At 38.3% G+C, this 15,181-nt stretch overlaps 1 protein-coding gene across 1 annotated transcript in view; it reads right to left on the bottom strand.

Moving 5' to 3' along the window:
- LOC132155837 (CXADR-like membrane protein) overlaps positions 1–5,843 on the bottom strand; it is an 85,581-nt gene extending 79,738 nt beyond the window's left edge. The window contains exon 1 of the mRNA XM_059564561.1: positions 5,506–5,843. Within this exon, the coding sequence (XP_059420544.1) occupies positions 5,506–5,536 (31 nt within the window). The 5' untranslated portion in view covers positions 5,537–5,843. The remainder of the gene's footprint in view (positions 1–5,505) is intronic.
- Positions 5,844–15,181: the final 9,338 nt, after the last annotated feature.

The following is a 15,181-nucleotide window of genomic DNA, read 5'->3' as shown; positions in this document are numbered from 1 at the left end:
GCCCTCGAATCATTGATTTTCATAGTTATTTACTGCATCAAATACTGCACACAATCCTCAATTCTTTCACTTGCATATAACCATAGAGGTGGAGATTAGCAAAATCCTGTTGGGCCATACAATTCTGCAAGCCAAATCCTGCATATAAGGGCCGAGTGAGGGGCAGAGGCCGCTCATGACCAATGACTTATGTAAGCAAGCCGGGCTTTGCTACGCCAAGGTGCAGCTGGATTGAATTATTGTCAAACCGGACCAATCATGAACATCTGTTAGCCATGAAGGAAAATAGGCAGTTCCTGTTGAGCAGCTCCAAAGTAATCTGGGAGTAATTTAACCAGGGAGTCAAAAAGAGTTGGAGATTTATAGGCTACAGAAAGACTCAAACGTGGACTGGTGTTTACTGTGGCTTCCTTTGATTTTTTATTTATTTATTTATTTATTTTCAGTCAAGGAGTGTGATATAGTTGTTCATTGTTGCATTTCATTTCCCTATTCAAGCAGAGCCCGGGGACATCAGGGGGCCCCTTGCTCTCAAAGATTATTTAATTTTAGTTTTGTTTTTGAATTTGGCCAGCGGTTTTGAAAACTGCTTATGTCATTTATTTTAATGCGGTGCACTGTCGACCTTTCTACATAAAAATCAAGTGCTTTTGAGATGGAGTGAACGTGGACAAAGGCGTTTCATTCATTCATAACTCCCCGCACCCCAACACAGTTTTGCATAGGGCTCCACAAGTCTAGGAGCAGCACTCTATTTAAGACAAATAAAGCTTACATTTACTTTTAGTCTATTAATATGAGACCACAGCTGAGGGAAGGGTTGCTTGAAATGTCAGGAATGATGAAACAAAATGACATTTTCATTTAAGATAGAGTAACAATGAAATGCTACATATAATACATTACTAAACCAACGTTTCACTAACTTTATCATTTACAACGGTTTCTTAATTGGTTAAAATCAAACATTTTGAAACTATTTTCTGTATTACTCTACTGATCTTGCATTGGTCAGACAAGAAGATAGCCCCACCCTAAACTTGTGCCATTGGTTGTGCCAATATATATATATATATATATATATATATATATATATATATTGGTTGTGCCAATATATATATATATATATATATATATATATATATATATATATATATATATATATATATATATATATATATATATACACATAAAATGACACTTATTTTTAACATATTGGAACTTAAGTGATGTAAACAACCATTTAAAAGACTTCTATTACATAGTCGAAGCACCTCCCAAAGACAGTCACAGCAGATTTACAAAAAGAAACAGCACCACATGTGTCTCAAGTCCAAGCGAGTAGAATAACACATCTGGAGAACTCTTCAAGCTGTTTATCTGCACTGTGAGGAGCAGCGGCGTGACAGCACAGGGAGAATATTGAATTTCAGTTCAGAGCTGAGACAATGTCACCTCAGATGTGGTGCAGCAGGAGACAAGCACAGCTTTCAGGAGAAGCTTGTTATAACAGCACTGCACCAGCTAACTAGAAGCTCGGAGCCTGAAATGTAGAGGACTGTCATATAATCCCATGGCAAAGAATATATCCAAGGGAGAAAAAAAAAAACCTTAGACCTGGATTGCTGTGTCCATAATTGTAGATATTGGCTTGAACTGGAAAATATCCTGATGGAAAAACCTCAGGAATGTTCATGTCACTACACAGCCAGACGCCCAAACCACTTCTTGGAAAACGGCAATGCTATTTACGTTGCCTGACCAAACATCTGAGCTTCATTAAACAAAAATCTAAATCTCCAGATGAAAATTCATAAATATCTATTGGGGGGAAAACACACAAACATAAAATAAATAAATAAATAAAAATTAATATGTGCCAATTTTTAGTTTAAAAATGTGTTAAAATGCCCAAGCTTCCATCATTACATCGCATTGTATTGTGTATGCGAATCGTGTGTGTGTGTGTGTTTGGTGTGTTTATTCATTCTACGCACATTTTCTGTGATTCATGGACTTGCACATTGGGATGTCATTTTATAACCTCTGCGTCTGCAACATCCTGTCATTTTCATATACTAGAGATCTTCTTTCTGCCTGTGGTTATCAGCCAAATGTAGTACAGGGCGTGAAAATGTGTGACTTTAAACAACACTTTGCCATGTTAGTGCAACTATTGGCAATCTTCAATGGATATTCAAAACAGTATGCAGATGAATGCATTCAGTTACTGCGTGATGGAAATCCAAATATTTAGTGGTCAGAATGACTCTGTAGAGTCTCAGCTGTGTTGGATGAGCACTAAGTGATCACATGACATGGAAAACGTTCTTTATTATGGTTCCATTACATTTCTGACAAGTGAATTACAGTCTGTTATTACTGCCCAGACTTCCCATTTAACATCTCCATTCAAGTCAGTCGAGGGGATTGACTAGTGATTAATCATCCATGTAGTTTCTGTACAGTTTGGTTGGTTTGTCCTTTTTTTTTACAGCTCATTTCCTGATAGCAGCAGTTCATAGCGGCTCATTTTTGCTATAAGACTTTTAAATAAATTTGACTTTCCTCCAGGGTGCTAGACTTAAATAATGTAAAATCTTCGAAAGCATCAAATCAAATGAAATGGAAATTACCCCATTACGCACTATTAATTCAGTCCATCATTGAAGATTCTCAGCAACGAGATAAGCTCTACATGCCAATCCTAACAGTTTAAAAGCTTTTTTCCATTAATGGAATTATACATTCTTGAAGGAATTTACTTATAATGACACTACAAGGATTTTTCATTTAACTAATTTGATGCACAAGCCAATGGGACTGCTACAAACACAGTGTCAGTTCTCAATCCATTCCTCTCTCAAGAACACAGATGAACATAATCTTTAACCAAACAATACATTAAAATTATAATATTCTATCTGAAAATAAAAATGGCTTAGTCGATGCCTAAAGGCAACAAAATTGGAAACAATAGCAAATAAGCATGACTTTTAAATGCAGTAACCTGATTGATAAGTCAATATCACAAAAGTTGTCAAAGTGAAATGTGACAATATCCCCATAGGCAGTCTAAAGGGATATTATGACATTTCACTTTGAGAACTTTTGTGATATTGATAACTGTGAATTTTTATCTTGACAATTCGGCTATCTTCAGGCAAATGCAAATTTGCAAACACAAGTGTGTTTATTCTTTATATTGTGAAATATTTTCCATGAATTAGATGCACGTGTCAGGGCGCATGTACTGTAACACACTCTCTGTCTTTTCTTACCATCTTGCCATCATCCTAATGGGATTACGCCAACTAGCAGCATCCCATAGGTGTGTGGGTTACAGTTTCAGCACTATTAGCAAAGCATTGGAAACACTTTCCATGCAGTGCAGATATTAAACATATCATTTGTAAACAAAGGTTTATTAGTTACTATTGCAATAATGTCATATTAAGAATGCAATTAATTTAAAATTAAATCATGGACATGAATGTAAATTGAGACCAGGCATTTTATATTCCCTAGTTTTCACATGTCTCTTTAATTGCAAAAGATTTGATACTCCAAATAAAAAAAACAGTAACACCTTTTTTGCAATTTTGCTATAAAATACGGAATGGATTACATAAAATAATAATAATAAAAAAGGTTCAAGTATAAAATTAAAATAGATTTTAACCCAAAAGTTAAACTATTTAATTTATTTTTCTAGCGATTTTGAGGCATGGGAGAATAGTAAGAAACTGTATTAAATTTGTGTCATCAAAATCTCACATTTTTACAGACAGTGAATAATGTCACATGGTTTTAAATTTTGTAATTTCTTTTATTAATTAAAATGATATTAGATTTCCAAAATAATGGTTTGATATTTTATGCATTCTTGTGCATTTTGGGGCATGTCATTTTATTTTTTTATTTTTTTTTATAATAGTTCTACTGAAAACTCATAAAATAGCTTTTACTAAGGTTTCAAGTGTGGCAACTTACCCCCAGATAGTTTGACAACATGTCTGTTTTAAATCAGCTACATTATTTTTTTTTTAGTTGATATGTCCTGCAGCTTTCGTAATCAAGTCTTCAAGGTTTGTGACACAGAAAAGGCTACTTTCAAAACCAAATCAGTTCCAATATTCGCAAGAGTCACTTTGCTGAAATCCTTAACGCAGGAATTCTACTGCTATAGAATAACAGTGTGTGGAAATGCTGTCGGCAAGCTGGTGCTTCTGTTTAGGGGTGTTAAAGCAGCGTTGACCTTCTCAATACGCCACAGAGAATGCACGGGGAATTTTTATACACATTTAGCGAGCACAATAGGCAGGTTCTAGACTCAATACACACCGCTTTCATCCTGCATCACACACACGCGCAGACGACACGAAAGATGGGACAAAGTTTGGCGCAGTGATTATAATAACGCGCACTAAACTCCCGTTACAAACGCGCGTGCAGCCCTAGAATCGGACAATGAACCGCGAGCGAGACGATGGAGGACTCGGAATGTGACCCATGGACGCATGCATGCTCTCACACATCCTCCCGGGGTCTGACCCAGCACACGCAGACACGCGAGACCCGCGTGCCCACCGGACACCAGCGGCTCGCGCCAGCGGCTCATCTCCGGACGTTTAACATGAGGATCTATTTTTGCCATCCGATGTCACAACAAATTAAGAGATCTGGATTGGGCGAGGTGCCCTGTCTTTGTTCCGTTTTGCAAAGAATGTTACATTTTCTGCCGTTGAACAAATGCAATCGGCAAATGTGACCTTTTGTTATCCCAATAGTATTTGGATAATGGATAATACTCATCAAAGTCGTAATGTATTGTTTAATATATTGGGAAAAAATGACATTGTATTATCTCTCCCTGCATTCTTGTTATTGGGGTCTCAGACACAAACGTAATGGTAGCCTACACTCTTAAAATAAAGGTTCCTCATTAAATCTCTTTTTAAAGATCCATTTTGGTTGCGCAGGGTTTTTGAGTTGAGCAAACTGGTTCTTTAGAGATTAAAACATTAAAAAGACATTGCTATTTCATTAATGGGTGCTTTAGACTATCATATTGTTTCTGGGTTTATTGGAGCACCAGAACAGGATGGTTTTCCAAAGAACTAGTGAATAAAAAAGTTCTCAGTTGGGCTTGAAAAGGTAGCATTAGACTGCAAAACCATTTTTTTTTTTGTTCTAACTGGAACCTTTATTTTCAAGAGTTGTGTGTCTGAAGGGTGTAACTCATCAGAGCCCATACAAAACCAGAAAACCAAAACCATCTGGATTTGATTTACTCAACTGGGTGAGGGTCTTTTCTGACCAAGCTTAGGTTAAATTAAATGCATGTCTTTGTATTGAAAAAAATGATCTACTGCTCAAACATGCCAAAACTTATTTGACATGGCTGAAGGTGAACAATATACTAGAGAAAGACGAGCAACTAAGATGTACAAAAATGAAACATCACGCCACACTGTAAAGGAATGAATAGCTCGGTTTACTTACAAAGGAACAAGGAGCGGTATGCTGCAGACATCACGAATCCTGAATGAACTGGAAGTCCTTTATAATAATGAAAATTCAAACAATGCGTCCCGTTTCCTTCACTGTTCTTCACGCGGACTCAAGTGTTCAATCACAAAAGCTGTTTGAGAAGAAAAATGGATCAGCAGTCTATTAGGAGACGAGCACAAGGACAACATATCTGGACACGCTGAAAGACGAATCCATCATCAAGGACTGGAACATCATCTCCACCTTTCCATAGGTTTCACCGTCAAATCATCAAAGTTCCCGTTCACTCTGACGGAGGACGCGCGTCTCAGGTTACCGTTGCGCGGTGTCCTCTCTCTCTCTCTCTCTCTCTCTCTCTCTCTTTATGAGAGTAGTGATATCATACAGTTATGTAGAAATGGATCCACATGATATTTATTTAGCATGAAATGTCCTGCATTATAAATGTGCTTAATAACAATGTTGATGATAAATACATAAATGAATAACAATTATTATTATAATGATGATGAAAATTACCGTTAAATGGCTGTATATAATCATATCACACACACACACACACACACACGCACACAGTTTAGTTTAGTTTTTAGGTTTCAGATCAAAAATTATTGTTGAGATGACACAGTTTCCCTTTCAAGGGAACTTCGAACTGCATCCTCTAGGGGCCGCTATGGGGAACACCTCGTCGTGACCCGTGTCTGAAGCATACATTGAAAAAACATCAACTTGTTGGCCGGCTACAGCCTCTGACGGAGGATAATGAGCTCGTGAGAATACAGGTGGATCTGTTTGAATGTTTTAAAGAGGGATTTTCCCTTTCACGCTCGTAATGGCGGTGGACGAAAGAGAGCCTCGGGAGGATAATGTTATATCTTTAACACTATCTGATATTGAGGTTAGTGCTCTGCTGGGTTTTTACCCAGGAAAAGCAGGAGATATTTGAGGATGGTGAAGAAGCTGAGGCTAAGCCTTCTCAATTCTCCTGCCCTGCGTATGTGGAGATGTTAGTGGTTATGGATTGCGCCAAGGCAAAGTTGGACTTGCTATGAAAATGCGCTAACAAGGTGACGCTGTAAGGCCAAAAAAAAAAAAAAAACCTCGAGGAGCGTTATCTTTCTGACCATATCAGCTCAGGTGAGCTTTCCATTTCTGCATGATCTCCATATAGAGATCAAAAATAAATGAAAGAGGCCGTTTTCTTCTCGCATCCATTGGTTTCGGCAAAAGAGTAAATCTGCCGACATCGAGGTGATGCGCGAAGGCGGCTATGAGAGGATGCCCCCTGTAGAAAGAGGTAAAAAAAAATATTTCTGCAGGAGAGACATACTCTCTTAATCTCCCTCCTTGCCATCTAAGCCCCTTCAGAAATCCATCTGACTTAAATGGCAAGGCATACGCAGCAGCAGGTCAGGCTATGGCTTTGTTACACACGATGGTGGTGCTTCAAGCATATCAGGCCAATCTGCTAAGAGACCTGGATGGAGGCAAGGGCCTTTCTCCTGATCAGGTAACCGCGCCGCACCACGGACCTCTCTCCATGCTACCAAGCAGGCCTCCTCCACCATGGGCGGACTAGGGCGGGCACAGAAGGCTAGTGTCGCGACTCGCACTCCTCTCCCATCTGCGGGCACGAGGTGGGTCACGAGGACATAAGCAGAACCTAAGGGATGTGATCCAGACGAGGCAGCGTTCTCATCCGAATCAGAGTGAAACCATGGAATCTACTCATTCCCTTTAGGGATTTTTAACTGCTGCTGTTATCCTCCCCTTCATAATTCCCCTGTAACCACCAGCTCTCCACCCGATCAAGGTTAAGTGGAAATCTCTCGCATAACAATCTCCTATGCTGGACCTATAACGTTTTTGGCTGATTCTATGTTCATAGAATGTTTTAGCCCTGACTGATGGTCCGGACTAAAAGGAGGCGCCCCTTGAGCGGGGCTCCAGCGCAGGAGGGTGGGTGAGTATGTAACCCTCTCTGTGTATACTTATGTGTATTAAATTGCTGGTGTTTATGTGTCTACTAATAAACTCTGTGAGTTTCCTTTGCAGTGCCTAATTACAGTGTTTACTAAACACTTGACAGCACCAGCCAGGCTTCATGTTCCGGTATTAGGCAGCTGAGATCACAGGTTTCTGCTGAAGCCTTCTTGATCATCAGGCCTTGCACAGCACTGCAGGGAATTTCATGGATGTCCAGCCAGGTCACCCTGAGGGGTCTCCAGGCCGCTTAGTGCTGCTGTCGCATCTAGCGGGAAGTGGTGGCAGTTACAGAAGTCTTCTTGTATATGCTACCTCAGGTGATGCTCCCCTCGCCAGAGGTTTGTAAAATTTGAGCTGGCCTCTCCCATGGGATTCAGTGCCTCTGCGATGCTTAGGAACCTTTAGGTACACACGCTAAGCTTTGTGTACTTTCTCAAAACCACATGGTGATCAGTGTGCACGTGAACACTTTGCACACTTTCTAAAATCCACGTAAGTGGTAAGTGTGCACACAAGTCTCTGCGCACTTTCTGACATCCTGTACGGTAAGGGTTACGCACTCCCCTTCGTTCCCTTTCTTGAGATGATTAGACCTTGGGGTCCATTCAGCCACACTGTAAAAAATTGACTGTAAAATTTACAGTAACTTACTGGCAACTTTGGTTGCCAGTAAGATTGTAAAATTTCCAAGATTACTGTAAATCATTAACTACAATTGTACTGTAAAATTTACAGTAACTTACTGGGTTGCCAGTAATACTGTAAAATTTCCAAGAGTACTGTAAATCATTAACTACAATTGTACTGTAAAAAACAGCACACTGCCTTATATATGCTGTAGATTTTTTACAGCTGTAACTAAAATTAAAGTCAAAATGTTTATGAATGCAAGTGAAATTACAAGAGCAACAATGAACTTACATGTACTGCTATACATTTTACAGTAAATTAGAGCATTTGATGTGGAATTCAATTCACTATTTGTTTGCTGTAAGTTAAAGCATTTTTGTCAAATAAAACTCACAATAACAGGTTCATTAACAAAAAATTTATTGTAATGGCTATTTAACATAACCAGATTCCAAAATGTAGTTAGTGAAACAATAATAATAAAAAAGGAGATTGCACATTAAATGCAAGGCTTTAGCCTTTATTTATATAACAAATTTATTTTAATTAAAAGATAGTTCACCCAAATAGCAAAATTATGTCATTAATAACTCACCCTCATGTCGTTCCAAACCAGTAAGACCTCCATTTATCTTCAGAACACAGTTTAAGATATTTTAGATTTAGTCCGAGAGCTCTCAGTCCCTCCATTGAAGCTGTGTGTACGGTATACTGTCCATGTCCAGAAAGGTAAGAAAAACATCCTCAAAGTAGTCCATGTGACATCAGAGGGTCAGTTAGAATTTGTTGAAGCATCGAAAATACATTTTGGTCCAAAAATAGCAAAAACTACGACTTTATTCATCATTGTCTTCTCTTCCGTGTCTGTTGTGAGAGAGTTCAAAACACAGCAGTTTGTCATATCCGGTTTGCGAACGAATAACTGTAGATCCATCACTGAGTACACTGACTGAACTGCTGTGAAGAGAGAACTGAAGATGAACACCGAGCCGAGCCAGATAACGAACAAAAGATTGACTCGTTCTCGAGTCAAGAACTGGTTGCATCGGTTTTCGGATCACCAGTAGTTCTTTCGGACAGTTTGATTCAATAAACCAGTTAAAAAAACTCCCACCGGTTCTTTTGCGCTCGACCTAATGACTTCATTTGCGATGATTGCCCTTGATTTGGTTTGATTAAACCTTTGGTTTACCGCGCTCATAACACTAGCACCGAATCAGTTCAGAATCAATCATCAAAAGAATCAGTTCGGTTCAGGCGCTCTGTGTGTCAGTCTGCTTCACACTGAATCACACATGCGCAAAATCATCAGCTCCTCGGTTCTCAAATCGGACGCGTCTGACAGAAACGGTTCTTTACTCGTGAACGAGTCAGTCTGTTGTTCGTTATCTGGCTCGGCTTGGTGTTCATCTTCAGTTCTCTCTTCACAGCAGTTCAGTCAGTGTACTGTTTGAGTAAATGAATTACTCCGGGATATTGGTTTGTTTTAACTCAGAGGGAGTGTCAGCCACATTAAACAAGTTAACAGCTTAAGTCATTTGTGGATTAATGTGTATTAGAGATGCGAACCGTTTAAAACGATTCAGTTCGATTTGGTGAACTGAATGATTCGTTCGTGAACCGGATATCCAGCTGCTTTGTTTTGAACTCTCTCACAACAGACACGGAAGAGAAGACAATGCTGAATAAAGTCGTAGTTTTTGCTATTTTTGAACCAAAATGTATTTTCGATGCTTCAACAAATTCTAACTGACCCTCTGATGTCACATGGACTACTTTGATGATGTTTTTCTTACCTTTCTGGACATGGACAGTATACCGTACACACAGCTTCAATGGAGTGACTGAGAGCTCTCTGACTAAATCTAAAATATCTTAAACTGTGTTTCAAAGAAAAACGGAGGTCTTACGGGTTTGAAACAACATGAGGGTAAGTTATTAATGACATAATTTTGCTATTTGGGTGAACTATCCCTTTAACATAACCCGATTCAAAAATGTATTTGGAGAAACAATGAAAAAAAAAAAAAAAAAAAGGATATTGCACATTAATTTTAAGGCTTTAGCCTTGGAAAAAACAGCAAAACTTTAACAGAGAACAGCAGCACTTTAATATTAACTATGCAGTGCACACATTGCTAAAGTGATTGTTCTCAAGTCATAAACTAAAGAAATGGTCTGAACTGTGCCTACCTTAAAGGCAAGAATACTGTATGAACTTGGAAATCAGGTCAGTCTCTGGTATCAATTCTATTGGAATACTTTAAATGACAAGCCATTCAAAGTCCATTAGTTTACACAACAGTATGCAAACATGTGGGTTCATTCCATGCATTTTCTTGTCTCGCTTTCCAGCAGTAACTTTTGATCCAGTTTCCAGGTTGATGCCCACAAGTCCTCTGTGGGAAAAAACACACACACACACACACACACACACACACACACACACACACACACACACACACACACACACACACACACACACACCATCTAATTATCAAAAACATTATAAACTTAAAAATAAAATACAAAATTACTCTGACAATTCAAATTACATTTCATTTCAATAAAGAGTTAGGGTCATTTAATTTTATAGAAATTAATGTAAAAACATTTTGCGTTCCATGTTTACAATAAACAAAATGTATAGATTATATTATAATACAGATTTAAAATAGCATCTTTCATTGTTATTTTAGTCATTATAATAATTTTTTATTTTCTATATGGTTTTTGCATTGTTTGTAGCATTTGAATTATTTGCATATTTATAATAGATCATTTGCTACAGTTGTGCTATACGTAACTGCTATACTCTTGGCATTCTACTCTTGCTAATTGAATCCAGGTGATTATTCTTAAATAGTCTACAACACAAATTGTATGTGAATGTTTGCTGGAATGGAAGTACTGAAGAAAAGCAACTTTAAGCATCTGCTTGTGCTTGTCAAGTTTTTAATCCAGATGCACCTTGCACTTTTTAGTAACATGCCGTGAATAAAATAATTCTCTATTCAGTATGTGGTTAGCAATTTTTTGTTGTTCATTTGAAAACTTTTCCATAAAAAAATCTAATTTAGATAAGCTATCCTAAATTGAAAACCTAAAAAAAAAAAAAGTTCAAGTAACAAATACTAAGTAAGATTATATGCTCTGAAATACCTCTGAATAAATTCCAGCGTGCATGCAGCGTCATCCTGATAAGCAAGATTTAAGTTGTAATAGGTCGCAAACAATGCTGCCAGGCCCTCAACAAATGCCTCTGAAAATGGGCCCAGGACAACTTCCCTCTCGACGGACAACATCTACTTGCTTGGGGTCATGGATTCACCTACAAAAAATAAAATACGAATATGGCAGGGCAGGGCATAGATTAATAAGTGTTGTATAGCTCATGTTAAAGGGATAGTCTGAAAAGAATTAAATGAAGTGAAAATTACCATGATTTACTCATGCTATCCTAGGAGTAAATTACTTTCTTCTTTCAGACAAATAAAATCGGAGTTTCATAAAAAAAAAAAAAAAAAAATGTCCTAGCTCTTCTCAGCTTTATTATTGTAGTGAATGACAGGCAAGATTTTGAAAGCCCCAAAAGTGCATCCATCGATCATAAAAGTACTCCACATGGCTCAGGCCTTCTGAAGTGAAGCGATGCATTTATTTAAGAAAAATATCCATGTTTAAAACCATATTAATTAATCCTTTCCTCTGGTAATTCAAGTAAAGCAAGCTTTTCTCTCAGTTTGCTAGAGAAAATATGACTGCCCAATGTCATGGATGTTTTGAAATTCTTCAACAATGCCTTGAATGGTAGACTCAGGCAATAGCAATTTAACTTGCAGTTTCAGATAGAAGAGGGTTACATTTCTTAGAAAAAGCGATTTATCCACAACTTCAGAAAGATTTTGATCTGCAACTTCTAATCTCTCACTCTGAGACACATCTGAAACTGGGGTTTCCATGGTCATAGAAGGATCTATCACAACATTTTATGTGTCCGTGATACATGTGATGCAAATGTAGATCTCACCTTATTTTACTATAAAATTTTTGAAAACTGCTCGGTATAAAATTATTTTACATTGTTGTTGGTAGTAGACATGTAAGCTTTTAAAAGTTTTAAGCTTTTAACTTGATTGTGTTGGTTTTATGCAGTTAAATAGTGTTTACCATCACCAGTCTGCTGCTAAAGAGCATCAGGTACAGATGTGTGATAAAACATTTAAATGCCATGAAGACATTTGTGAAGTTCAGTGTGGGACCCTAACACAGCTTTTGTCTCATTTAAAGAGCCATATTCAGTCAGGTCTGGAGATCCGGTGCCCATTTGGTTGCAACAGGACATTTAACAGCCAGGCCACACTTTAATGGTGAAGAAAATATAGACAGCTGAGCTAATCGTTAATCTGTGACGACTCATCAAGCAAATTCATCATAAAATTAGACAAATAATATAGATTATCCATTTTGCAACGTGGATGTAAAAGGATTCCATATTGTAGATGTAACACACCTTGACTCGCTTTCATTAGAGATCCTCCTCCTCCGGTAACCGTAGAGCACGAGGTGAGCGCGAAAATTGAGTGCTGGTGATGATGACGCAAGCGCGTGGAAAGTCCCAGCTTCTTCTTTTTTGGTGTTTATTGGCGGTTGGCAACCTAACTTATTGGTGCATTATCGCCACCAACTGGAATGGAATATGGCTCAAGTTGTTTGCTTTTATAATTTATACAAATTTAAATAAACATAAAAACCAAACAATGGAAAGTCCCAACTCCCAAGATGTCCACTGAAGATGACGAAAACTTCTTCAACTGTTTTTTTCTTTTTCTTAAAAAAGCATTTACTGCAGAAGTCATAGGAACATGCAATAACAGTGATCTACCTTAAAAAAACACACAGTATATTATTGGACCTCTAAAATTCACAGCAATTATGTATGCTCCTACATGGCAAAATACAGTAATGCTGTAAAATTAAAAACACAGTAGACTATTGTAAATATTTACTGTAAAAACTACAGCAATTTTTAACAGTGCAGTGTGTAATTATTTATACACCTCAAGCATCGCTTCCCTCAACATGAGGGGCTATGTGGTTAATTCTCGTGGTAGTTAAGCAGCGCTCCCCTTTTTTCCAAAAAGGGTCGCCTATGAGTGCGTTACTCTGAGCTCGGAGTTCTCCTCTCATATGAGACTGAGTTCTCTGTTTTTTCCCCAGAGCGCTTCAGTATTGTTTCCATAGATCGAGTTGATGACTCTCAAACATACTGTTTTGAGATGCACCATTCCATCTATGAGCTGCTCTATCAGAGTGCCACGAGAGCCCCTCCTTAGAACAGTATTTGAAAATCCATGCTATGGTAAGTCTGCATGTGAAGTCTTTGCGCACATTCTGAAATCCACGCTGTGGTAAGTTCGCATGCTAATATTCTGCGTTCTTTCTAAAACCCTATATGGTGAGGGCTTCGCGCGGTTGCTTCGTGCCCTTTCTTGAGTTGGTAAAAGCCCCGTTCATCTTGGGCGCCACTCCACCTATGTATCCTCGGATACCTATCTAAACAGGGTGTTGCCACTAGAGAACTGTTGAGACAGCTCTTTCAGCAAGCTTATGCTTAAGCTAGCGGTAGCCCCTGTGTGACAGGCAAAACTTGGTATAAAATGCTAGGTTCTTAGCCACATCCCTTTAAAGGAATCTTTCCTGATTCCAAGCCATCAGCTCTACCCTGGTTGGGTATGTAGCTTAGGCCTTTGGCTGTAAGGGGTACTGTAACAGACAGCTGTCTAAACATCCCAGGATGCAGTTCGAAGTTCCCTTGAAAGCGAACGTCTCAGGTCTTGAATGTAACCATGGTTCCTTGAGTAGGGAATGAGACACTGCGTCCTCTAGCTCCCTGCCATGCTTTGGACGCAAGCTTCAGACGAAGAAGTGAATGACATTTTCACCCAGTGCCTATTTATAGTCACACCGATAGTGTATCATTCATTCATTTATCATTTATTCACTTAGCTGACGCTTTTATCCAAAGCGACTTACAATTCCCACATATGTCAGAGGATAGTGACTTCAGAAGCTGTAGCCGGCCAACAAGTTGGTGTTTTTTCAATGTATGCTTCAGACACGGGTCACGACGAGGTGTTCCCCATAGCACCCCCTAGATGACGCAGTGTCTCGTTCCCTACTCAGGGAACCATGGTTACATTCGTAACCTGAGACGTTCTACTACTATAAAAAGGTCAAATGTTGTTGATTATGTCCAAATTATTAATGATTATTTGAAAGACAGAATGATTGCGGTGGATTCTATATGGTCCTCATTAAAATATGTAACATCATCATAAGGGAAATCTCCATGATCAACACAGTTAGCACCTACATTTAACAATCAGGAGGAGGCTGAAAATAGAAAAGCAATTAAATTAATAATCAAGTACTCATTAAGCACATACATTTATTTACAGTTCACGTTTTCACACTAATGACTGGGATCAACCAAACGCTTTTCAAGGAAATTAGCCCACAAATGGCTTACTTTTCATCTGTGCATTTTCAGCTACAATAGAAAGTATTTTAACAACTAAAACATTACACATTTTACCTTTAGTCCGACACATATTATTGCAAAAGCATTTGGTAAAAGCATTAATAAAAGTGTGATGCAAATCTCTCCACAGAATATTTTTATAATACTATGTCATAATTTCATATTATTTTGTAATAATATGTGATGTAATAATCAGATACAGTATATGAAGCACATTAAATAGAAAACTAACTTTAAATAGATCCAGCTTTGATCTGTATTCAACTAGCTTTCCACACTACCACGTCCCCTTTAAGGCAGTTTGGGCCGGTGATTTATTTATTCTGTTTCTATGAGGATTGAGATGGAGGGTTTGAGGAAGAACAGACTGAGAAAAGGCAAACAAGCCGACTGGAGAGGAGGAGGCAGCGGGGTGCATGTCTCAAGGCACACGAAAAATCACTGGCCAAAGAAAACATCTTTCCAGTACTGCAAGAGGCCTGAACTTCCTCATCTGACCCACAGATA

Source organism: Carassius carassius, chromosome 13, assembly GCF_963082965.1.
Source record: "Carassius carassius chromosome 13, fCarCar2.1, whole genome shotgun sequence".
In the NCBI taxonomy this organism is placed as follows: Eukaryota; Metazoa; Chordata; class Actinopteri; order Cypriniformes; family Cyprinidae; genus Carassius; species Carassius carassius.
This window is presented reverse-complemented; position numbering and strand designations above follow the sequence as displayed.